General features: G+C 37.4%; 3 protein-coding genes across 9 annotated transcripts in view; 2 read left to right on the top strand and 1 right to left on the bottom strand.

Moving 5' to 3' along the window:
- Positions 1-240: 240 nt before the first annotated feature.
- LOC113118231 (cytochrome b-c1 complex subunit Rieske, mitochondrial) lies at positions 241-2,347 on the bottom strand. Its single transcript, XM_026287267.1, has 2 exons — positions 2,141-2,347; positions 241-931 (listed from the first exon to the last, which is right to left on the bottom strand). Exons 1-2 carry the CDS (start codon positions 2,259-2,261, stop codon positions 321-323), a joined length of 732 nt encoding a protein of 243 aa, XP_026143052.1. The 5' UTR covers positions 2,262-2,347; the 3' UTR covers positions 241-320.
- Positions 2,348-2,697: 350 nt separating this feature from the next.
- On the top strand, positions 2,698-5,214 carry LOC113118230 (ribitol-5-phosphate xylosyltransferase 1). 2 transcript variants are annotated; one of them, XM_026287265.1, is made up of 6 exons: positions 2,698-2,952; positions 3,083-3,250; positions 3,374-3,476; positions 3,702-4,016; positions 4,173-4,343; positions 4,573-5,214. In XM_026287265.1, the coding sequence occupies exons 1-6, from the start codon at positions 2,808-2,810 to the stop codon at positions 4,994-4,996; spliced, it is 1,326 nt and encodes a 441-aa protein (XP_026143050.1). In that variant the 5' UTR covers positions 2,698-2,807; the 3' UTR covers positions 4,997-5,214. The 2 variants fall into 2 exon arrangements, with proteins under 2 accessions (XP_026143050.1, XP_026143051.1); XM_026287266.1 differs by having other exon boundaries at positions 2,699-2,952; positions 4,594-5,214.
- A 1,203-nt stretch (positions 5,215-6,417) lies between these two features.
- LOC113118228 (SLIT-ROBO Rho GTPase-activating protein 1-like) overlaps positions 6,418-24,714 on the top strand; it is a 94,246-nt gene continuing 75,949 nt past the window's right edge. For 2 of the 6 annotated variants that reach the window (XM_026287261.1, XM_026287262.1), the window contains exon 1: positions 6,425-7,046. In XM_026287261.1, the coding sequence (XP_026143046.1) occupies positions 6,977-7,046 (70 nt within the window). In that variant the 5' untranslated portion in view covers positions 6,425-6,976. Of the gene's footprint in view, positions 7,047-24,714 lie in introns of all 6 variants that reach the window. The other 4 variants (XR_003294296.1, XM_026287259.1, XM_026287258.1 and 1 more) reach the window with 4 other exon arrangements.

The raw sequence follows: 24,714 nt of genomic DNA, 5'->3' as shown, positions 1-24,714 counted from the left end.
GAAAAAACCCACATAAATGTGAGAATCAATGTATATTCTTTTCAATAATATCCTGACATAATGTGTAGCTTGTTTTCAGAACAATTAGGAAGATTATACATTGTAGAATATGTGTGAATGATATTTATGAATGTATTTTAAAAAATATGTAATTAAACTTTTTTTGGTGTTCTGGCAGAACGGTGTTTGTGCGTTTGTAAGCAGGATTTGCATCCCAGTCAAAAGCCTCAAAACAGATGCTGGTTGCTTTAAAATATATATTTATTAATAGTTAGATTTGGCTGGACACATTAAAAGCATACAGAGAAAATGTCCATTGTTTATCCAACAATTACAGTATCCTCATCCTGAAACTCATAATAAGGCACCTCCAAGTTGAGAGGTGCAGGTCCTTTCCTGATCCTTCCTGAAGCATCATAATGTGACCCGTGGCAGGGGCAGTAGTACCCGCCGTAATCACCGGCATTGGCGATTGGGACACAGCCGAGATGAGTGCAGACCCCAATGACGATGACCCAGGTGGGGTTGGTGACGCGGTCTTTGTCATGCTGGGGGTCCCGGAGCTCTGAGAGATCTACGCTCTGCTCGGCTGCGATCTCCTTCTCTGTTCTGTGGCGAACAAACAGAGGCTTGCCTCTCCACTTGAAGGTCATGTTTTTCCCTTCTGGAATGTCGGACAACTTGATCTCGATTTTGGACAGGGCCAAGACATCAGCAGAGGCACTCATTGAGGACACGAATTGGGTCACGACCGTTTTGGCTGCATACACACCCACCACAGCAGTGGATCCAGTCACCAGGTAAGAGAAGGCCCGTCTAGCATCACCGCTTTCCTGAGAGGGCTTCTTGGGATCCAACACCTCAACACGACGATAGTCAGAGAAGTCAGGGATTTTGATGTCAGTGTGAGCCAGACGTGCTCCGAAATGGCCTAAAAAGGACAAAGAATAGTCATTTCTTATATATATATATATATATATATATATATATATATATATATATATATATATTATATGTAACCTATTTAATTGCATCTATAAATACATAATTTATATAAAGATATTCGTTTATAGTTTAATATATGTGAACCTGGACCACAAACCAGTCATACATGTCCATTTTTAAATTGAGATGTATACATAATCTGAAAGTAGAATAAGTAAAATAATAAAATCTGAGATTACCAAAAAATCAAGATATTGAGAAAATAGCCTTTAGAATTGTTAAAATGAAGTCCTTAGCAAAGCATATTACGAATCAAATTAAATATATATATATATATATATATATATATATATATTTATGGTAGAAAATGTTCAAAATATCTTTATGTAACATGATCTTAGGACTTAATATACTATTTATTTTTGGCATTAAAGAAAAATGTATCATTTTGACCCATACAATGTATTGTTGGCTATTGCTACAAATATACCCTGCGACTTATGATTGGTTTTGTGGTTCAGGGTTACACATATAATATACATACTATAACCATATAATATGTCAATAATATAACGACTTATAGGATGAATTACTGTATTAAAATGAGGTCTGGTATGCAAAAATGGGACCACAACAACCAGAACAAGTAAACATTAATAAATATAAAAGTAATACAAAGACATCTTATTCAGTCCTTTAACTTTTAGACTATTTCTGTAGCATAACAAACATTAGTCTGGAAATGATGGGTAAGTTACTGTAAAAAAGTAATTACTACTAGCTTCTAATTACATGTTCAACACTGTAGTAATATTTCTAATTACTTATTACTAATTACTTTCAAAATCACATCTCAGCCTCCACCAGTTGAACAATAAGGATAGACATATAATTGCTCTTTTAAATTCATTCAAATAAATATTATAAAATAGAAAAAATACATTTTAAAGGGACAAGGTTACATTAAAAACATAAAATGTTAGTGGGATGTTAAATTCACTATTGCTTATATAACATGATTCTATAGTCTTTACATTATTACATCAATTACATCAGATGCAACTGTAATTTAATCACACAAAATTGCATTACCAAGTAATACATTATGTATTACACTCTACACTGGTCTAGAATATTAAGAGTTTTGAACATCCTGTAATGATATGTCCACGTTATGCAAGTAGGGCTCACCTACCGCATACAGCAGACTTCACCAGCACTTCTGTATTCACTGCTCCGGGAAGTAAAGCTTTCAGGGGGCCACAAGCCTGCAGGTAAGGGGACAAAGCCCCCAAACGAGCGGGCAGGGACATCATTTTTGTGCGGTTAAAGGCTCCTTACAACCGGTCACAGCGACCTTTGAAGAGAGAGCTTGTACTGCGGAAGCTCCTCCTTCGGTGCTTCATAGTTGACTGGGTATTTACTGAACAGAAAGCGTAAGGTAAAAAAGAGATGATAAAATAATTCCTCCCATAAAGCTATTTAAATGATAAATACAATACATTATTCAATTAGCGCCTTGTGTTATTTTCAGTATGTTTGTTGAAATATTTAAATATTTTTGATAATGGTTATAGTTTTGAACAGGCAGTAAAAAGCAGTCTCGGGAAAATGTAAACAGTAGTTACGAGACGTTCGATTCATTTAAGAGAATCGGTTCTTTTGAACAGTTTTTGTGAACCGGTCATCCGATTCTTCTCAGTTTACTAATCGGTTCTCGCGCTTAAGAACGAATCATTCAAACGTGAACCAATTCATTATAAAGATCCGACTCAAAACCAAAAATGTGTTATGGTTCACTTACTGGTCATCCCTTGTGCGAATTGGTCAGAATCCGCAGGATGGTCACCTGAAAATTAAACATGAGATTTTTACGCCGGAAAATAACGATAATAATTATTCTGGCTTATGCAATATTTTCGTTGTATGCCGCGTATAATGTATTTTTCAACAAGAGGGTTATTTCTCGCGTTCATCGCGTGGTAAAAAAGGGCTATGTGATTATAGGTAACAAAATGCATCATCTAATATGTTTGTTGTAATAAACATAAACATTATAATATATTGTAAATGCAATAAAATAATATCAACTGATGATGGAGTGTAAACAGATGTGTTTGATAATGTACGTTTCAAGATAATGGGAAAGCAGGAGAGGAAGAGTGGAACCCATGGGAAGAGGATGAGCGCGCGTATTCATTAATTCAGCAGAAGCGGAGAGATGCCTTCAGATCATACCAAGAACATGCTGCTAAGAACAAGCCAAAAACATATAAAGTTCAGATCTGGGGCAAAGCGGCCATTGGCAAGTGCAATATGTTTTTTTTTTTTTTTTTTTTTTCAGAGATCATTGCATTGCTTGTTGTGTCTTCATTTTTTGCAATAGAGAGCACAAATGAATTCATGTTCCTTGTTTACCTTTTCCTAGGACTTTATTTGTGGGAACATATTTTAGAAGGGCCTCTCAACCCACAAGACAAATCCAGCCAATGGAGAGAAGGAGAAGTTCAGTCAGGGAAGATCAATTTCAGGTTACTGATCATTATGTTCAACAAGGATGCATTAAATTGATTGATTTTTTTGTTGTTGTAATAATACTTCACAATAACACTGTTTATATATGTGTATATGTATACACACGTATATATTATAATTCATTCTTTTTTGTATAATTGGAGTCTTCCTGAGCATGGCTTCTTTCAAAACATTTCAGAATGCACAATTTTGCAATCTCTTTTATCATAATCTGTCCTCAGTTTCTACACAGGACCAGCAGTGGTCCAGGGGCACGTTTCTCTCGACACAGACAGTGTGGTGTTGGTTTTGAATGGCCGTGAGCAGCAGAAGATCTCTTACTCCATCCAGTGGCTGCAGCACGTCCAGGGTCTGGTGCAGATGCACTCTGTATCTCGGGTTGCTGTGGTTCTTCTGGGCAACGAGCAGTGCAATAATGACTGGATCAGTCCTTACCTTAAGAGGCACGGTGGGTTTGTGGACCTGCTCTTTCTTGTGTACGACAGTCCTTGGGTAAATGATAAAGACATCTTCCAGTGGCCACTGGGTGTTGCCACGTAAGTTTCTATTTAAAAAAAATAATTTTTGTTTTATATTTTATAAGGTGTATTTCTGTAATATTTTATTAGCATCCATTTTTTTTTTTTTATATACAATTTAGAATAAAATCAGTTAGTTTGATTGTTTATGACATGCTTTCTCTTACTTTACAGATACAGGCATTTCCCTGTAGTCACACTAAGCGGTCAGATGGTGAAAACTGCTAGACCATATCTCTGCAACTTTCTCGGGACTATGTACAAAAACTCCTCCAGGGAAACTCTCATGGGCGTCCTAAAGCAGAACGGCTTGGAGAAAGATTGCCTCATGCATGTTAGAGAGAAGTATGTATTTTTGCAAGTATGTATTTTTGGAAGTACTGTCCATTATTTTGACAGTCTGATTTAAAACAGATTGCGTTCACAACAAAATACTAAATATTTAACATACTTAATTGTTAGAAATGTCTTTTTATTCAGTAAGAATGTATTAAATGTATTTAAGAAGAATGTATTTCTGTTTTACCCATAATTCCTTAACAAATAATATCTCAGAGACATTGCTGGACTGCAGCAAGTGTTTTTTTGTCATCAGGTGGGTTCCTCAAGAGACAGCAGACACTTCCAGACAGTACCAGATGGCATTAGCACAAAGTGACCTCACTCTTTGTCCAGTGGGAGTGAACACAGAGTGCTACCGCATCTATGAAGCCTGTGCCTATGGCTCTGTGCCCGTGGTGGAGGACGTCCTGACTCCAGGGGCCTGTGCGGCTGGTAACCGGTCCCCGCTCCGACTACTTAAAGATGCAGGAGCACCCTTCATCTTCCTCAAAGACTGGAGGGAGCTGCCTGCCGTCCTGCAGAGAGAGAGAGAGATGAGCCAGGAGGAAAAAACAGAGAGGAGGATGAGAGTGCTGGAGTGGTACGGTGGCTTACGTCAGCAGATGAAGGACAAATTCACAGAGGTGTTGGAAGATGGCTTTTTCAAAACCACCTAAGATTAGTTTGGGCAACTTTAAAGAGACATTTCACCCAAAAAAATTCCAATTCATCATTTCAGTCATCATTTTCTCAATTATGCATGTGAAATCTATGATGCTACTGTGTGTTCATGGGTTACCAGATGCTGCTGTGCATTAATGCCCTCCATTTTTGCTGTAAAGTATTAATTTATTAAGTCATGATGTTTCTGTGGAAATAACAGCGCAAACAAGTAGTAAGATGTGTTTTTTTTCTTTCTCTTTTTTTTTGTGTATAACCTAGCTGCGTGTTTTTTGCTTTTAGATCAGTTTAATATATTAAAATAACTTAATTTTACTTTTAACCAGCCTGATCTTTATTTATATGTATCTGTTTATTTTAAAATAAAATGTCTAATTTTTTTTTGTTACTTTTGGTGATAGGGAATGATATTAAACTGGTTTTGAACAAGATGGAAAAGATTTATAACCATGCCACTTTTTCTTTTTTCTTTTAATAGATTTAAAGTCTAGGTCTGGGATAAGAATAAAACGGTAAAATCTATAGGGCTACATAAAATGCATTTGTAAATAAATTCAAAGGAGATTCACTAAGCACTGCAACAAAACAGCTGTCCTGTAAGAGGCGCTGTCAGTTTAACCACAATCTCCAGCTTCAGAAATGATATGTACAATATATATTAAATTAAATTTATGCATTTAGCAGACGCATCCAGACTATCAATTTTTACCTATCATGTGCGTGTGTGTGTGCGTGTGTGTGCATATATATATATATATATATATATATATATATATATATATATATATATATATATATATATATATATATATATATATTGTATTTTATAAAGTAGAAAAATAAATAAAACCAAAACTAATAAAACTAAATTTAATAGCATGTTTTTATTTTATTTTATATTAAATAACATTTATGAAGTTTAAGGATTACATTTCCCCCCCCTGTAAAATCTCTGTGAATAGAAAGTAAAAGTCCAAATTGCATTAAATTTTTCTCTGAGTGTGACACTGCTTCAACTGGTTATATATATTTTTTTGATAAAATCTGAAATTATCTTATGATCGCCGTCAACTGGACCGGAACAGAATTTCTTCTCTTAGAAAGTCACAGAGGCAAGTGATTTATTTACATGTAATTCCAAACACTGGCCACTAGGCGTCCTACACGACGTGTTCGTCACCGTTCTTAAAAACGAGTTCTTAAAAACCGTTAAAAATATTCAAATGACTTACTTTAAAACATTATAATTACAAATCATATACACTTTTGAATGATTGATAATAAAACGATTTGTATATATATCAATATTTAAAACACAACACATTTCACAATAAGTTTTTCAAACTGTTTTGATTTGTTTATAAGCATAGAGATCTTATGTTTTTAAGTGTCTAACGTTACTCTGTAACGTTAACTACTACAAAAGAAAATTACTGGTGGTTAGAAAAGTTGTCAGTCCGGTCCACATTTCCGCTACGTGCACCCCCTCCGCCTCCAATCCCTCCCATTTCCAACCACTTGCTTTTCCAGCTGCTTTGAGGTCAGTCAGGATCCGTGAAACTGTCCGGCGAGCAGACCCACGGACACGAGGACAGTGTGCAGAAAACCACGCCAGTCATTATGCTGCTCAGTCTGTCCAGATCCGTCGGCGGGTGACTAAAAGACAGTTTGAAGGACCGGATTGCCTTTTGCTGGAACAAGCAGTGGACATTTGCCCAAGGAAAGGGTTACTTGTTTGGGAGGAAACTCTTCCAGCGCGCGCTGTGTTTTGATCGCACCGACGGCGGAATCGCGTTGGGAACTCGGGAGAGGAACATTTGCGGCGTTTGGCTTTTGGGTTTTTGTTTTTAGCCTGAACAACTTGAAAAATCTCTGGGATGCACTGGCCGCTGTAGGGAGATCTGGAAATCGGAACAGCCCCCAAAACAAACCAGTTTACAAACATTCTCGGAACTGAACTCGAATCGCTGTTGAAAATGTCGAATCCTCCAGTGAAGTTCAAAAAGGATAAAGAGATCATTACTGAGTACGAGACTCAAGTCAAAGGTAAGAAGAATCATAAACTGCAGTACTAGTTGAATGGCTGCTGAAGGCAGTGGTGCAGTGAGAGCATTTAATCATTGAACCGATCACTTGAGCATCATGCTGAAGGTTTGATTTACAGATTGAACATTTTGCGTAAAGACTCACAAAATAGAAATCAGATGATCTTGTTTTTTTAAACAACAGGTTTGGGAGAGGATTGTCACATGTTGGTTCTGAAATAAAAAAAAAATAGGAGAAATGTTTTAAAAATCTTGTCAATATTTATATAATATAACAATATAACAATACTTTCTCTGACACACACACACATACACACAAACTTATATATATATATATATATATATATATATATATATATATATATATATATATATATATATATATATTGACCCACATATACACAAACATTGTCATAAAAAGGTCAAGATTTTCCCCCCAACAATTTGTAATTCAAAATGTTTTAAATATCTATATATTTTTTTGTGGGGTGGGGGGGGGGTGGGGTATGACTTTCATTTAGATGCTAAAAACATGTTTTGTGTTTATTCAGGTTTTTAAAGAATAGTCAATATTGCACGTATTGTGCTCAACATAACTCAGTGTTTCTCTGTTTTGAGTTGATTCGTTTTTGACTCTGTTTTGAGCATTTTATACGAGGCCAGTGCCTTTCTCTTGGCGTGCAGCCGTGTTATATTTAGATGATGATGCATGAGTTTTTATACCAGGAACATGTTTAATAATACTGAAAATATTCCATAGTTTTAGACACACTTAGTCACTGTCCCTTTCCCCTGGCCACTCAAACGTCTCTTGCTCATTATACAGATACTTCTAAAGTGAATATAAATGTTTCTAGTCATTTAAATTTTTTAGTTTTTCTTTTACAGTTTATCCAGTGATTGCGAATGTAATTGAACCTCATCAGCCAAATCTGCACCTTGTGTTAAGGTCACTGTTGAGCAGAACTTCTTGAAAACTTCCCTCTTACTTTCCAACAAACTAAGCTGGATGGTCTGTTTCCTTTTCATCTCATGAGCATCATCAGCATCATCATCATCATCATCACAGGAAAGAGGCAGTTTCTGCATTGTAGTAACCATGGGGATTTGACATTGCCCCAAGGGCTGAGTCCTCCAGGGCTGGTTTCAGACAGAAATGGCTGTTATTTATGTAGAGGGAGAGAGCGTGCGTGTGAGAGAGAGAAAGAGGTATGTCGCTATCGTGACATGGCGTTTGTCAGAGCAGCAGTGCTCATTTGGCAGGAATGTTCAGCCTCTCGCTTTGATGATGACTAAGGCTGTTAATAGCAGCGTGATGCACAGAATCCACCCGAGCCGAGCATCTCATTAGCTTCACGCTGCAGCCAAATGGAGTTGTAGTAGCATGAAAACACCCCTCAGATTAACAGCCATGACTTTTTGTCTTAGACTTGTTTTAGCACAAACTTTATGCTGGTGCAGTGTTGACAGATATGTTTTTGTGCTTTTTTTATGGTCTTCTAAAAAACTGGCATCCATGTCCGGTAAAAGTGAATGTAACAATGTCTGTGCAAACTGTAGTTTCCCTCAATCTGATTTGGGATTGACTTCCTCTGCAACATTGTGGTTGTCGTGAAAGTGATACTGCAAGAGAAAAGAAAGGCCGGAACTGTTCCTGGAATCCCGTTTTATCGGCTTATCCCGAGGACTTGTGTCCTAAGTGGGCTGATAGTTGTATTCCAGGCTCTTGGTGTTTGCACATTCTTGTTTATCCTGATCCTGACCATCACTTATGTTGTACTTGGATTGTGTTTTTATGGTTCAATACAACTGGGAAGCAGTAAAAAGTAAACCATTTTATATGTGTAATCTGATTTATTTGAAGTTAAGTGAAATATACGGCAAGACTTATTAAGGATATTTTATCCATTGTCAGTTGACTGGATTATGAATCTTGACAGAATAGAGCAAAACTTTTTTATTGAAATCTATACATAGAAACTTTCAATTCCAAAAAAAGTTTTTTTAAATTGTTAAAACATTCTTTAAATAAAAAAAAAGGTTATTTTAAGAACTGTTCACTGAAAGATTCATTGGGGAACAAAAATTATGTTTTATATCTATGGCAAGCCTCTTTTGGAACGTCTGGTCCCTGTTTTAAGAGTGTAATTTGGGATTTTAGCTTAAAAGGAAATTTCTATTGTCATGAAGATAACAAACGAAAACTCTGTGTTGTAAAATCAGTAGTACATCAGAGATTTTATGTTGACTTTAATTCAAGAGTACATTCTATTAGTAATCAAGTCTGTTAAGGTTACACTTCACATAGTAAGTCTGTCATGATGACTAACTTTTTGTGCTAATAGTTCCCACGCGTTGGTTCTGTTCTTCTGATCTCTAAACTTGGCGATGTTTAATCAGTCATAACTGTGACTCATATGGTTTGCTTTAGCACCAACATGAGTCATATGAAGCTTATTTTAGAGTTATCAGCCAGGTCAGCCAGCTAGGACTGAGAGGTGTGAGAATGCCAGGGGTTGCTGCGCAGAAAGCTGCAGGAGAACCTGACAGTCAGTCTTATCAACACACAAACCTGCCGTACCCATCACCCTGCACTCCATGTGGCACTGACTGCACAGAGACAATGATGCAAGATGAACATAACAAAATATGGAAAGGCACAGAGATGCAGTATCGATGTGAAAGCTGAATCAAGTCTAGTGTTATGTTATTTTAATCTGCATTAATGCATCTGGTAAATTTATATTTCAGACACATTTTGTGATTTTGAAAATGTATGAATTCTGCTTTAAAAAGTATAGCTTTTTATTTGTACTTTGTGACGCATGGGTGCATTACTTCATACTACGGCAAGAGCAGAAACGTGTAAACTCATAATTGGGTGTCTTGGCCTGCTGGCAAAGCACAACAGTGTTGTTTTCTTTGGCCAGATTGTCTGTTTGATGTCACACAGTTGGCGTTCCTTTCATGGCACCGGGTCACGACTCACTGGCCTGCCCCTGCTGGCTCCTGTCATGTCCTCAAACTGCCATGCGAGAATATTTCCCAAATAAATATTATAACCTCTAATGAAGCTTTTCAGTGATACACAAATGGCCTGTCATGCACTTCTGAATGAGGGTGCATATATTTCTTTTTCTGTAAGATTCTGGTTTGATTTAGAAATGGTTACAGAGATTTGACATATAAACAGAGTTTGCTCATTATTTTGTGATTTGAATCGAAAAACTATATTTGGAATGTTATTGTATTTTTAAAAACTAATGGCAACACCGACTATTTAATATGAACTAGTGAAAGAATTGAAAGAAATTAAAAGAGATGGCAATCAGTTAAAGGGGGGGTGTAATGCTATTTCATGCATACTGAGTTTTTTTTACACTGTTAAAGAGTTGGATTTAGGGGTGCTCCGATCACGATCGGCCGTGATCGTGATCGGAGCACCCCTAGTTGGATTCCCATGCTAAACATGGACAAAGTTTCAAAAATTAAGTTGTACGTTTGAAGGAGTATTTCTGTTCCAAAAATACTCCTTCCGGTTTGTCACAAGTTTCGGAAAGTTTTTTTCGAGTATGGCTCTGTGTGACGTTAGATGGAGCGGAATTTCCTTATATGGGTCTTAAGGGCGCGTCTGCCGGAAGAGCGCGCGCTCCTGTATAGCAGAGCAATGAGCGGCTAAGCACAGACAATCACTGATTGAGAGCGTCGCGAAATGTCACAAAAGGAGTGTGTTTTTGGTTGCCAGGGCAAGACAACCCTGCACAGATTACCAAAAGAGAAACAGCATTAAGGGACCAGTGGATGTAGTTTATTTTTACAGAGCATCAACATAGTTGTGCAAGTGTTTGTTCCCTGCATTTCGAAAATGCTTGTTTTACAAACAAGGCCCAGTTTGACAACGGAATTGCATATCATTTATTTCTTAAGGATGATGCAATCCCAACGAAAAGGGGTCACGATCGTGTGTTGGAACCGCAGGCGGTGAGTAAAACTGCTTCAAATATCTCTGCCTCCTTGCTAGTGCGTCTGCCTCCCATCGGAGACTCGGGTTTGAGCCCCGCTCGGAGCGAGTCGTTGCTGCTGCTGCTCTCGTTCAGTTTCAGCCTCGGGATCTGATTCTGGATCATAAATATACGCTGAATCTGACTGTTAGCCATGGTTTGTTTTGGATGATGTTGTTTCCCTCACGGTCACAGCTTCCAAACGCTCTCAACGCAAAAGCCTACTGGCGCTCGTGATTCTTTAGCTCCGCCCACACGCCACGCCTACAGTCAGTCGTGTTTTTCCAGGAAAAATCGTTACAGACTATCTTTCTCTTATGAATATAATAAAACGAAAGACTTTTTGGAGTTATGAAGGATGCAGTACTACTCTATAGGTACTCAAGATTAACAGGATATTGAGTGAAAACGAGCACCCCCCCTTTAAATAATCTAAGATACCTTATTGATTGATTGATTGATTTGATTGATTCATTGATACATATATTTATTCATCATCGGTTGTTCATCAGATTTAAGTTATGTCACTTTTACTTCTTTATACTGACACCAGCCTTGAGCCACTTTCACACTGCGATTCCGGAAAATACACGGGTAATGTGTACCGGCAATTGTTCCCGCGTCGCTAGATTTTGCACTTTCACACTTCCAGTGATCACTCAGACTATGTGCGTGCTTTCACACACATCCCGTAAAGGTCCCGTAAAGACACGTGACAGGGTGTGACGTGTAATGTACGAGTCGAAAACGCTAGGCACGTTAACTTTCATTTAATCTGGTGAACAATCTCAGCTTCAGCGCGGAAAGTGAGGAGCTACCTGATCTCGGTTTCATTACAGCTTGCACATATTTTTTTGTCGAGAAAGTTGATCTTCCTTCAAAACACTTGCTAAAAGAGTCGCGCGATAACGTGCGTCATCACTACGACACACCCTTTACGGCATTCTGTTTGGCTTTTGTTCACACAGGGCTCGTTCCGGGACTGAACCCGGCAATGTTACTAGGTCCCCGACCTGGGATCAATCCCGGGACATGTTTGCGTTCACACAGAAGGAAACCCGGCAATGTTTCGGCAATTTTCCGGCTCCAGCGTGCAGTGTGAAAGGGGCTTTGCTTAACTATGAATTAACTATGAGTTCTTGTCTAAAATTGGCCTAGTATTTGTTCAGTGTTACCAAAGTCTCTATCAGGGCTGTCTTGGAGCTAGGGCTGGGCGATATATCTAACGATATGATCATGCGCATCTAATCAGTAAAGCTGCTTCCGTGATTACCGCTAAATCACCAACACCTGCTTATAATTGGAGTGGCATTTAATAGACAGAGCCGTAGATCGCTGACAAGCTACGCAATATCGTGTTAATTATCCCAGATGAATCGCTTTCAATAATGAACACGATATAGCGTACATTGTTAGCGATCTACAGCTCTGTCTATTTAATGCTGCTCCATTTAAAAGCAGGTGATGGCAGTTTAGCAGTAATCATGGAACCAGATTTTCTGACTAGATGTGCATGATCATATCGTTAGATATATCGCCCAGCCCTACTTGGAGCTTGTGCAATTTATAGTGCTACTGACTAAGATTAATCATATGTATTATTCATAACCCCAACCTTATTATGTCTAGTTTAGCCTTACCCTGGATGTGCAGTTACTACATAAAAGCTCAGACTATAATCACAAATATTATGTTTATTTTTTTTAATTTTATTTCCAGGTTTTGCTTATTACATAAAGAGCAATAGACAAATGATTTGGAAATTGGAAAGCCCTTTTTATTGTATTTTTGATGCAAGTGCAGTTGTGGCACTAAATGCAATGCAGGAAAGGCTTCTTACTGGCTCTTAACTATATTACAAACAAGATCAAAATAAACTTTAACCAGTTTATAATCATCAATTAAAACAATACCTCTGCCTGACAGCTATGTCATTACAATTTACCGCCCATCATTGTTAATGAAGTCTCTTTTACTGTAGAATTCTCACACTTCCTGCTTGAGGCATCCTGTACCACTGTTCCCCACAGGTCCACAAATACCTGCCATCTGCTCCGGCCAAACCATTAGTCTTTGTGCTTGATTCTACTGCCCAAATAGTGGATGAACACCCTTGGTGGTGGAGGAAAGAGTGGGGGTTATTGATGGGACCATCTGTGTCTACTCTCCCTCTCTCTTGTTTGATAGACTAAGCCTGTGTCCTGCCTAGTCTTTCCACGCATGCTGGGCTTTTCACTCCACCCAATAAAATCTGCTTCCCTCCACCCACATGTCACACCCTGACTCCGCCATCCCGAACACTAACAATACCACCGCAAGTCAAGGAATGGTTAGGTGGTCTTTATGAGTGAGGATGCCTGATCCCTTGTGTGACTATTGCACAGTATTGTTATTGCACCAATTTTATGTTTTTCAAATTAGCCTTTTATTTTGGACATACTTCTTAAGTTACATTTAGTTTATTTTGGCAGCAAAATCCAGTAAGTTCAGTAGGAATCCTCACATTTTGAGTTTCACATACGGGCGTAAAAGTTACCCATGCAGATTTTGCTCATGTTTATTGGTCATGAATATTTGCCACACAGGCCAGCAGAAATATGATTGATTTGAAAGTAATTTTTGTCTGAGCTTCATACATTGCTATGCTACTGACAATGGATTTTTTTTTTTTTTTTTTTAAGTAATTTTGTTGTAATTAAACAAAATGTCATAACTCGATCTTCCAGAAGATTGTTCTCTGATGACATGAGCTGGATTTCTCCCATCATTTACACTGCTTAGGCATCAGACCTGAAAAAGTCCTGAGTAAGTACAAGCCATGCCATGAAGAACGAGCAGGCAAACCCTTCCCTTGGGGCCTATTATGGGTTGCCAGAGAGCCCTTTCCCAAAAGGCCTTGGTTGGAATTGTAAAGAGTCACTAGTGTACAGAGACAAGAACAGGTGATACCAAAGCCTCTCAGGCTCTGTCTAAATTAGTGTGTTATCGTATTAAAACGGCTTTTTAAAATAAAAACGATCCTCGTCTACACTCGTGTTACACAACAGAAAGTGTTTCATGTGACTAGGGCTGCACAATTAATCGAACATGATTAATTGCGATTGTCATGCATATTTAGTCAGTAAATCTATTTTGCCGTCTCTAAAAGAAAACGCTCTAGTGTAAATGGGGCCTCAGCCTTCTATGAGTGCGGTTTTGTCAGGGGATGAAGCAGAAGGTGAGAGATTTCTTCCTGAGTCACTGAAGGTCTCACGTTACTGTTCGGCTCTGGTGTAACCTCATTGTTTTAATCTCTTCTAATCTTCTTTCTGCACCTAACTTGCACTCTTGCAGCTGAGAAATTTGTTTAAGTGAAGTGGCTCTTCAAAACGGTGACTGTAAACATCCTAGAAGAACTTCTCTCAGAAGTGTGTTCAACACCGACTGGTATTGATCCCAGCCGACTCCTAAAGTGAAACCTCTTTATCATTATCCCTATTTATAAACAGTGATAGGAGTCTTCATATTAGCCTAATTGTTAATGGTATCGATTTTATTTTTCTTATTAGCTTCATCAACATGATGCACTTATGTATGCTAATTTGAAATATGCAGTCAGAGAGGCAATTATTGGCTATTAAGATAAGCAGCAACCAAAACAAGATTCATGCCATGACGGTGCATTTCTTTTGCGTGCTTTAGTTTGTCATGGTTTCTATTATCAGATGAATAAGGTTAAGTACTTTTATTTTAGCCCACTACTTCTCTGTACTTTCCTGAGATGGAGATGTGATGCGTGTCTCTCTCATTCGCTCGCTCTCTCACAACAGATCAAAAGACCCTGATGGTTGTGAATGTGTTTCCTTAGCAACCACGGTAATGACTCTGTCATTGTTTTTCGTCTGTTCTCAAAGCAACCCAAGATGTCTCCTCGTAGCACCTCCAATCCCTCCCCAAGGCCTCCCAGTAAAGCAACTTGGCCTCCCTTGGGTTGTTGTTGGTTGCATGCTACTATACTACGCTATCTTGGTTGTCTCTTTACAGATTTGATAAAGCATGGCAGTTTTACATTATGCATATTTGCTGTGTATAAATAAGTCACACTGGTGAACATAGCCTAAATGCAAGGGGTTTTCAAACTTTTTAATGCAGATGATGCATAAATATGACTATTCCCTTACAAAGGGTTCACTTTGTTCATTCTATTATAAAAACATGTTAACATGTAACAAAAATGTATAATTGCTATTTTTTTTACTAAAGAAATGTCTATTCAAATGTATTTCTATAGAGCTTTCACAATTGTTTTTTTCCTTTTCATTTTGAAATGTTGAGTTTGAAAACCACTGAATTTATTGGCTTGTGATCCAACAACTATATGATTAGTAAAGAGTTTTTTTTTTTTTTTTTTTTTTTTGAAAAATGTATATTTTTTGTGACCGTTTCAATTCATATGCTGTGGTTTAGCTTGCATTCATAAAAAAGTATCCTCTTTTAAGTATCACTGCCATTGCATTCATTCTGACAGATGGCTTTGGCTCCCACATTTGCATCGTGCATAATTTTTTTGATTGTTCCTCTACAAGTGTTGTACTTTCAAGGCATGTCAAGTGAAAAATAGTCAAACTTTTTTTTAAGTGAGACCCCTAGTGTTTCTTTCCACTGTGCTCCATCTAGCTTTCCTTTAAATGCAAGAATTTGTCTTATATAAGCTTCAAAGCCGATCAGGGTCAGGTGAACTCTAAACCATAAAATATAAAAAATAACTTTTATGCATTTATATTGTATAACCAAGTTGTGTTTCTCTGCATGGCCCTTAATGTGTCTCTGGGTGTGTAAGATGGGATAAGGTCTACTGACTTGGCTGTTCTTGCTGCAGAACTACTGCTGGCACTCATCCCAGCGTGTCTTTGTCTTCATCCTACTTAAACTAATGCAATCCCAAACAATCAAAGGTTTGGCAGCTACTGCAAACAAGCAGGTTTTATCGTGCTGACAAGTCAGGCCATGTTTGTCGTCATCAGATAAATGCTCAAGAAATAATAGTCAAGTTTAGTGGAGGAAAAGTCTAGAGAACCACATAGACCAAAGAGCTCTGGGTTTTGGGTTAGTAAAAACTTAGCAGAAGACTGGTCTGATATTGAAGTTGTAGGACATCCGAAGTCGGAACTATTGAAATCAATTTGGACAAAAATGTAAGTTATGGTTTACAAGGTCTGAAAATAATTTTATGCAAATGAGCACTTGCTGCCATAATAGTTTTATTTGTATCAGCATAAATTAAAGAGTACAGCAAATATGAGCATGATGCGTAGAAATGTAAAAATTTTAAGCAATACATTAGTTATTTATAATTGTCATTCTTAATAATAATTTGAATAAGTCATATTACATTCAAAATAATTTTTTTTTTTCATTTTTTATTCCATAAAGTTTCACATATTTCACTGAAAATGTTTCGTTTTCTTTTTAGTTTCTGATTTGCTTCGATTTGGACTGTGAGTTGTCCCATGTTGCAGTTCCTCGATGGAAATTCATCTACTGCCACAGTTATCTCTTCCCAACCCCCTTCCTCTTTTCTCCTGCATTGACCTTTTGAACTTTAAAGGTCGAGGGTGTAGGTTGTGGGTTCCAGCCCGGCCTAATCAATAGCCAAAGGCCATGCTTTCAGCAGACCTTTTTTGAAAAGATGTCTTGCACCACTGGCGCTGATTCGCTGGGGGTGATGAGCTTTTTGAAGGCAGTGGTCAGGCATGAAATGTCAGGGAACGGCTTTCCCTGTCTTTGTGTGCGTTAAGCCTGATTGATTATTACTTGTGGCAAAGGCACAGCCCTGTCCTTTCATTATGCAACTCATACAATGCTGTATCATTGCATTGAAGTCACCAGAATTTCTTTTTTTTTAATGCAGTTGCCTTTGCCACTGGTTGTGTCTGTTTTTAGAGTTGATGTTGGGGATTGTTCGCCTTGGGTTCTATATATCTCTCCCATATGATAAGACCTTTTTGTGGTCGGGGTGTGTGAGCTGTGGTCTCAGAGATTCAGGGGGCCACAGATCCGTCTTATTTGCCGTGGCCCGGCATGTGCAGTTCCCTCCCAGGAGCAAGAAACTTTAGACCGGGTTTGTGGTTGTAGCCACGGATGTGTGGGACTCCCAAAGAAAAGGCCATTTATTGATATCAATCTGAACCCTGTGGTTCTTTTCTAAGATCACCACCAGCAGTCACACATGGAAAGCATATTATTCAGAATTTCTTTTATGAAATTTAAATAAGTGCTGCTGTGTTACAATACAGTGACCTTTTTAAGCTCCTGCACACTATTAGACTCCTGGACTGATTTATTAATAAAAAAGAAAGGAATTAAGAAGTTTCAGAGATTAAACCTGATGGTTTTTAAAATAATTTAAATTATGATTTTTTTTTACATTTACATAGCCATAGGCTAATGGCTACATTACAAAGCCATTAGACATTAGCTATTTTAAATATGACTCTTTTTTTGTTTTTTAAACTGGATGTCAAAAGACAACTTACCAAAAAGCTAATTAGTCAAATGTTACACTAAAATACTTACTAGAATACACCAAGTTACACTAGAATAATCCAAAGTAACTAGAAAATTGTAATTGTCAAAAGTATTAGCACCTCACAAAATTGCAGGATTGCATTTCATGTAGATTCTTGTCAACAACAGAATAAGCTTTTCATTAGGGCTGGAATATGTCATTTTTGTCTTCTATTTCAGTGAGCCCCATGGCCGTCCCGCTGAGCGGTGAAGTCTGGTGCAGAAAGCACCTTATGGAGTGTTTTTTCATAAGAGAGATGATAATGGATCCTGTTGTCTTCTATAGATCCATTTCCCACTAGAGCAGCATCTTTTACAGTACATATCTCTTCCCCGCTCTGTGAGTTGCAGATGGTCTATACTTGGATCCGCATGTGGTTGATGATCTTTAAGAGACTTTGACAGTAAGGTATAGAATACAAAACTTTTCTTAGTATGAAATGGCAATTCTGCAGTCAAACCACAGAGAACCTCACCATGATTAATTATGTGCAAACTATATATTTAAATGCATTGTCCTATTGGTTAGGACAAGTTAATATAGTTTTAACACAAGTACATACATAGATATTTATAATATTTAATAATTTTTAATGTTTATGAATTTACTCTAAGCTGTTAAAAGGGATCACTAAATGAAGAATATTTGATGCACCATTCTACAAATAGTTTAAAAAAGGGAATATTTGCCTGTTAATGTTTTTATTTAAAACATTTGAATACATAAAAACTGCCTTATGGGCAATTTTAGTGATGGCACAATTTAATAATTAAATTAGAGTTTAAATGAACACTTGACATTTTGAAATGATTCATGGATTTTAATCAAGCTTAACAATTTGAATGCTGTTTTTCTACTAAATTGTAACTCAAGAGATGCTAATTAGACTAATTGTTAAATTATACTAATGACATGCTCATTACGAAACTTAAAAGCAAATTAGAAGTGCATTAAAGTCATAATAAGCTAAATCTTTGCAAATATATTGGGAATATTTAATATTTTGACCAGCTTTATTAGATGATTAACCTTCTTTGGGCAGGTAAATACATTTAATGAAAATAGATATATGTTAGTTAAGTCCTAAGAACCACATAATTTGCCAATTTGCACAGTTTTCCATGCTGTTTCTCCCTAGGCTATTTCCTTTCTCACTGGAGTAGTATAGCCTTCGGTGTTGACAGCTGTGACTGTGGACATCCTGTGGCCATCCCCTTAAATTATTCATCCAATTTTTTACATCATTTTTGTTACAAAAATGCCCTCTGTAAAACAGTTTGATGAATCAGCAAGAGGGGAGTTTTTTTAAGGTCACGGAGACACCAGTCTCCATTGTGTTAATCAAGTTTTCCCATCTACATTTCTGCTGATTTCCATGTAAAACTACCCCCAGTGCTCTGGCTCAGCACAGACTGTACAAAGCAGCAAGGTAGTGCGCATTACATGCTTTTTTTTTTTTTTTTTTGCATGGTAAGGCTATGTAGGTCTTTGTTTTTCAGGTTGGGTGGAAAAGAAGCACACTCGCTTTGACGTGTCTCCCAGAAGACCTGGTTCAGTTTTATAATGGCTTGAAGTAACAGGGCTGACAGCAGAGTTGAGTGTTGCTCTGCTTAAAAGAACAGTTACTCAAGGACGCAGGCAGCTAGCACTGAAAATAGACCGTGCTTGACACTGTGAACACTGAAGTGTTTTTGCACTCACTTGAATCCACGTTGCAGCGCTGTTCTTTTTGCCGGAAGAGAAGCTCTTGAGTGAGAGAGAGAGGGGATGTGGTGCATGTTTGCACGAGATGCTCTGACATTGCCAACAGAGAAGTGCTTCATTTCCAGAATGCACTTTGTGATAAATCTTTGTTGGTCTAATTGTGTAATGCACCGCCCTAAGCAAATTAGTACTAGGCGAATTATCTAGCTTAGATGAAAGGTTTTAATAGCCCTAGGATGGTGAGTCCTAGGATGGTGAGCATTGAAGTTAAAGAGGAAATGTGTTTATACTAGGGCTGCACGATTATGACAAAAATCATAAATGTCGATTATTCCCTTGAAATTGCGATTTATTAATTATGATTATCACAATTTACATTGATGTTTATACCATGGTTTGATGCAACTGCATGCTGTATTTTTATATGAAAATAAATTAGCTAAAACACTCTAACTAAAAAACCTTTAGTGCTTTTTTTTATAGTATTAAGCCTCGAATGTCAACTATACATTGGATTGGTTTCTTCTTTAAATTATAAAAAAGTAAAAATATGAATGTTATTATAATGTAATGCTAAAATTAAAATAACGGGAAAAACCCTTAAGATAACATGTTGAAGAAAAAAAAGCCACCACAGTAATGTCACTGGAGCGATCGCATGTAAAATTTGTAGTTTTTGCTTTAATGAATATCTGAAAAGTAGGGATGGGCGATATATCACTTGTAATTGTCACGCACATTTCGTCAGTAAAGCCTGTTCCCTGATAAGTGGTAAATCGCCATCACCTGTTTACAAATGGAGCGGCATTTAATAGACAAAGCCGTAGATCACTGACAAGCTATACAATATCGCGTTCATTATCAGAATAAAGATATTTCTTCGAAATGGGTATGACGCTGCCTCTATTTTGGACAAAAATACAGTTTTGGAACAAAAACATCCTCAGGTAAAAAAATAGTTTTCTTCTATTTGCAAAAAATATATAGAATAATTATCCAAATGCAGTGATATGCTTGTAAAATACTATAGGAATGTTACTATTACCAGCTGTGCAATAATTCTGGTGTTTACTAGTTTGTTTACCCATATGTTATGTTGTTAAAGGTGTCTATATAGGACCAGCACGTCAAACCATTTTAATCAGCCTGACCTGTGGTAGCTCTGTCGTCCCCCTGGAGGGGGGTGATTTGTTGTTTTAATGGGTTGTCGTTGTGGTGATGAATGGTCGGCAGGCCCAGGTGCACATACATGTGAGTAGAGAAGAGTCTGGTTAGGGTTTGGCACACTGGTGGGGACAGCAGCACTGCTGATAAATGACCCCGTTAGCATCTCACCACCTGCATATGTGATCTTCAGGGAATATGACAGGGGTTTTGTCTCAATTGTGTTCTGTGAAAACCGTTGCCTTGTAAAAGCACCTGACGGTTTAGCAGGAAAGCTTGTATTATGAGTCTAAAAATGTCCTCTAGAGCTGAGTGATTGATTTTGTTTGCAAGGAGGATCCTCCACTAAAATGACCTGGGAGTCTGGCTGTGGATGCTTGTGTTTCTCTGAGATCTGCCTATGATTAGTTAGTATTTTGGATGTTACCCAGATTTGAAGTTCCTTAAAGACTATCATTTTGTTATTTAATCATGGTCTTGACTGTAAGATGTTTACAGTGTTTACATGACATCTGATTCAAGCCTGCATTTCCTACATGTGCTAAGTGTGTTTGTTTTGCATGATTCATGCATTATTGACGTTCTTTACGGTTTGGTATGCATCTTGTCACTTCTGCGTCTTTCAGGTTTGTGTTACTTTGCGATTTTTCTGTGTGTGTTTATGTGAGTAAAGCAGATAGAGACACAAAACACATTGGTCTGTGGATCATATCTGTCGTCTGCTTGTCCAGTGGAGATGTGTATGTGGTCCCAGCTGTTCCTTTGAGATAAGAAGCCTTATTCACTTCACCCTTTTTTGAAGCTCCCTCCCATAACTCTCTGAACAACATCTTTACGTAAGACAGCTTTTTTGGGACTTGTTGTTTGTGTGCATCAGAGGTTTGACACAAAAAGATCCGAGGACAAATCTTGTTTAGTAGATGGTGTGTATAATCCAAAATGTAATACATTTTTGGGCAGGTAGCATTTATTTTTATAACATGTTTTTTTTTTCTTCCACATTTCTGATCCTTATGTGGACTTTATTCTGATTTGTGTTGTTTTGTCAGTCTGTTGCCTAATTTATATCAACTAACATCCTTACAGGTTGCAAAGTTGAACTCACCTCTTGACCTTTATAGATGTTATCCGTTTTTCCTGGTTGACTGTAGATCATTTCATCATGTATGCATCCAAAATAATTGGCTTTTTAAAATAAAATGCAACACACTCATAATTAAAGGAATAGTCCACCCAAAAATGAAAGTTTGCTGAAAAAATGACCAGTTATCCAAGATGCACAGTAGTTTTTTTTAAGTAGTAGTTAATTTAGCATTACATCACTTGCTCACCAATGGATCCTCTACAGAGAATGGGTGCCGTCAGAATGAGACCGCTTATGAAAACAACAAAGCAAGTAATCAACACCAGTCCATCAATTAACATCTTGAGAATGGAAAAGCTGCCTGTTTGTAATACAAAAAAAAAAAATCCATCTTCAAGATTTTTTTTTACTTCAAACTGTTGTTTCTTCAATCAATAATTATGCATTCTCCATATATCTTTTACGTAAAAGCATGTTGGACTTTGATTTCTTAATTTAAGTCAAGCATGAATGAAAAACAAAGCAGTCTTGTCCTATAAAACATGTGTTTCCTGCAATGTAACCTCATTTAAACAGCCACATGTCCTTTGTTTGATATTCTACAGAGTACAAGGTTCATTTCCATTCAATCTTTGTAAGACCTATTTGAAGTGGATGAGCTGTTGTGTTCACTACAGTCTACTGAAGATCCAATCATTGACATTGAATCAAGAGAGAACAACAGGGATAAATGTGACGTAATACTTAACGGCAAGCACAATGTAATGCATGACATGTCAATAGTACATCTACACAATCACTGGGTAAAAAAAATAGGTTTGGTCAATTAGTCAATGCTTCTCCCATAGCATTTGTTTTTTTGGGATTTGTTTAGGTATAGGTAGGTGAAAAAATGTCCTGTTTAAATGAATGGTGGTTCTTATAGAGGTCAAGCTTCATTTATTACACACTGTATAGAATGTAAAAACAAAAATTGAAGTTGTAAGATAATATACTATTTCAGTCTTTCAACTTCAAAATTAATGTTGAATTTAATTATTAGTGAATTTAAGAACAAGCAAAAAAACTAAAAAGTAAATCCTACACCAAGCTTTTTTTCAGTGTGATTTGAGTATGAAATATGAAACATTTTCCATCTTGACAGCCTGTCATAGAGGTTATGAACTTGTCAATCTTTGGCAGATTTCGAGTTTGAGAGTTATCTCAATTTCCCATCGCATAAACTTCCCAGAGGCCCCTCTGCACTACAATTAGAGGCCCTGGATTCACACCAGCTACTATCTCCTGCCCTTAGGGCTTGAGACTCTCTCATTTGACCTCTAATTACATCTTTGTTACCGTGAATCCTTCTCCCCCAGAGCTAACATACCATGACAGATATCCTAGCGCAACAGGCTTGGACTTGAATGTAAACGCTGTCCTTCTAGGGTTACTCTTCTTGGACTTCCTTTAAGTTTAGAAGAGTTGCTGGTTGTTTTTCACAGAAAGGGGGGTTGTTGGGAATGGGATGTCTTTTAAACACTGTTTAGAAGATCTGGGATATAGTTGGATGAGCACTGATGGGTAATTTGTGCCATGTGGCCCAGTGGTATTTCAATCGCATTGTTCCTCTGATGTTCATGATAGGCCTCATTGTGTAATTTGTCTTTTAGGCACACATGTATTCTCCTGCTGTGTCTTGTGTACAATTATAGATCTCTTGTAAGTCAGGCTTTAGCCCCTTTTGTTGTTCAGTATAGTAAAATGAACTCCAACCCAGGCTGACAGGTGTGCTTGAGTCCACTCAAGTTCATTCACAGTTGCAAGTCCGTGTCCGAGTACCCCAACTCTGCTTTCAAGGACATAAAATATCCTCCCGCCCCCAAACTTACAGATGGTAGTGTATTTTTTTAGATTGATTTAGCATTAACCTTTAAAATAACATGATACTCTCATAGTATTCTTTGGAGAATAATACAGTACTATGTTCAATTATCTTGGTAAATGATTATAGTAATTAGACAGTAATATATCATTTTATGCCATCATTGAACCATAATACTGTCAAAATTGTAGGTTTAGTCACAAGGTCAATGTTTAAATCATCAACGTTTGATTTTGAGACATTTTGCAAAAAAACAGCATCCAGCATAAAGCACACGATTGCTCTTAATTAAGTCACTTAGATGTACTTATGCAGAGATTACTCTAATCTGTCAGTGTTTCTAGTACCAAAGGATGTCTGCTTATTACATTAAATGCAAATGTCACAGCAGGGTCCAGCAGGAGCGCTCAGGGTGTTATAAAGATGGACCAGGTAATATAATTTATCATGAGTGAGATTCATGGCTTTTATAACAGAGCAGATTTGCTGCTTTGACAAAATGCCCATTAGCGTGGCCAGCATGGAGCATTTGACCTGTCCTGCAAGCCTTGATCTGATTAGTGACCGTTAGCCTTTTAGTAGTAAATAGCACGTAGACAGATTAGGTTTAGTGATTGTTGGTGTTATTTATCACCTTTGTGGGGTTGCTAAAGACCACGTTAAGTGAAAGTTAGTCATAGACAGAGACTCCGTGTGACTGTCTAATAAGTGGAGAGGAAAATAATATCATTTTCTGCTGGTTGGACACAGAGATTAAATTTAACATATAACATACTTTAATATAAATCTAAATTACTTGCTTACAAAATATAGTTGTCTCAACTTTGCAATAATATTTTAGATTGGATTATGTCAGACAAGTCTAGTTTTATATAATGTTTGTCATAATGAAGTCAAATGAAATACATTTATTATAAAATGTACTGTGGCAGTAGGGCTGGGCGATATGGCCTAAAGATAAAATCTCAGATTTTATTTTTTTTAATTCGATTTCCAATTTTTTCCTATTTCCCCCCCTACTTAAGGAAAGCAATAAGTACAAACAGCAGACAACTTAAAGCAAATTTTGCTTTTATTTAATCAAAAGTAGGGCTGCTCCGATCACGATCGGCCGATCGTTAATGAGCATCTCGTCAGTAAAGCTGGTTCTCTAATCAGCGGTTTAAATTCCATCAGGTGCATGATTTCACATCTGAAATCTGAGAAGATGCGCAAATAAACGCTGAAAATGAAGTGGATTTGCGCATCTTCTCAGTTATGGCTTGTAGTAACAGCTGCTCGATGTGAAATCACGCACCTGAGGGA

The sequence above is a fragment of the Carassius auratus genome, chromosome 18, assembly GCF_003368295.1.
Source record: "Carassius auratus strain Wakin chromosome 18, ASM336829v1, whole genome shotgun sequence".
Classification (NCBI taxonomy): Eukaryota; Metazoa; Chordata; class Actinopteri; order Cypriniformes; family Cyprinidae; genus Carassius; species Carassius auratus.
This window is presented reverse-complemented; position numbering and strand designations above follow the sequence as displayed.

Excerpts from the sequence above, each read along its gene's own strand:
- LOC113118231 (XM_026287267.1), bottom strand. The coding sequence starts at position 2,261 with ATGATGTCCCTGCCCGCTCGTTTGGGGGCTTTGTCCCCTTACCTGCAG. Across the intron at positions 932-2,140 it reads GGTGAAGTCTGCTGTATGCG|GCCATTTCGGAGCACGTCTG; the intron begins GTAGGTGAGCCC and ends TGTCCTTTTTAG.
- LOC113118230 (XM_026287265.1), top strand. The coding sequence starts at position 2,808 with ATGAGATTTTTACGCCGGAAAATAACGATAATAATTATTCTGGCTTAT. Across the intron at positions 3,251-3,373 it reads CTGGGGCAAAGCGGCCATTG|GACTTTATTTGTGGGAACAT; the intron begins GCAAGTGCAATA and ends ACCTTTTCCTAG. Across the intron at positions 3,477-3,701 it reads TCAGGGAAGATCAATTTCAG|TTTCTACACAGGACCAGCAG; the intron begins GTTACTGATCAT and ends ATCTGTCCTCAG.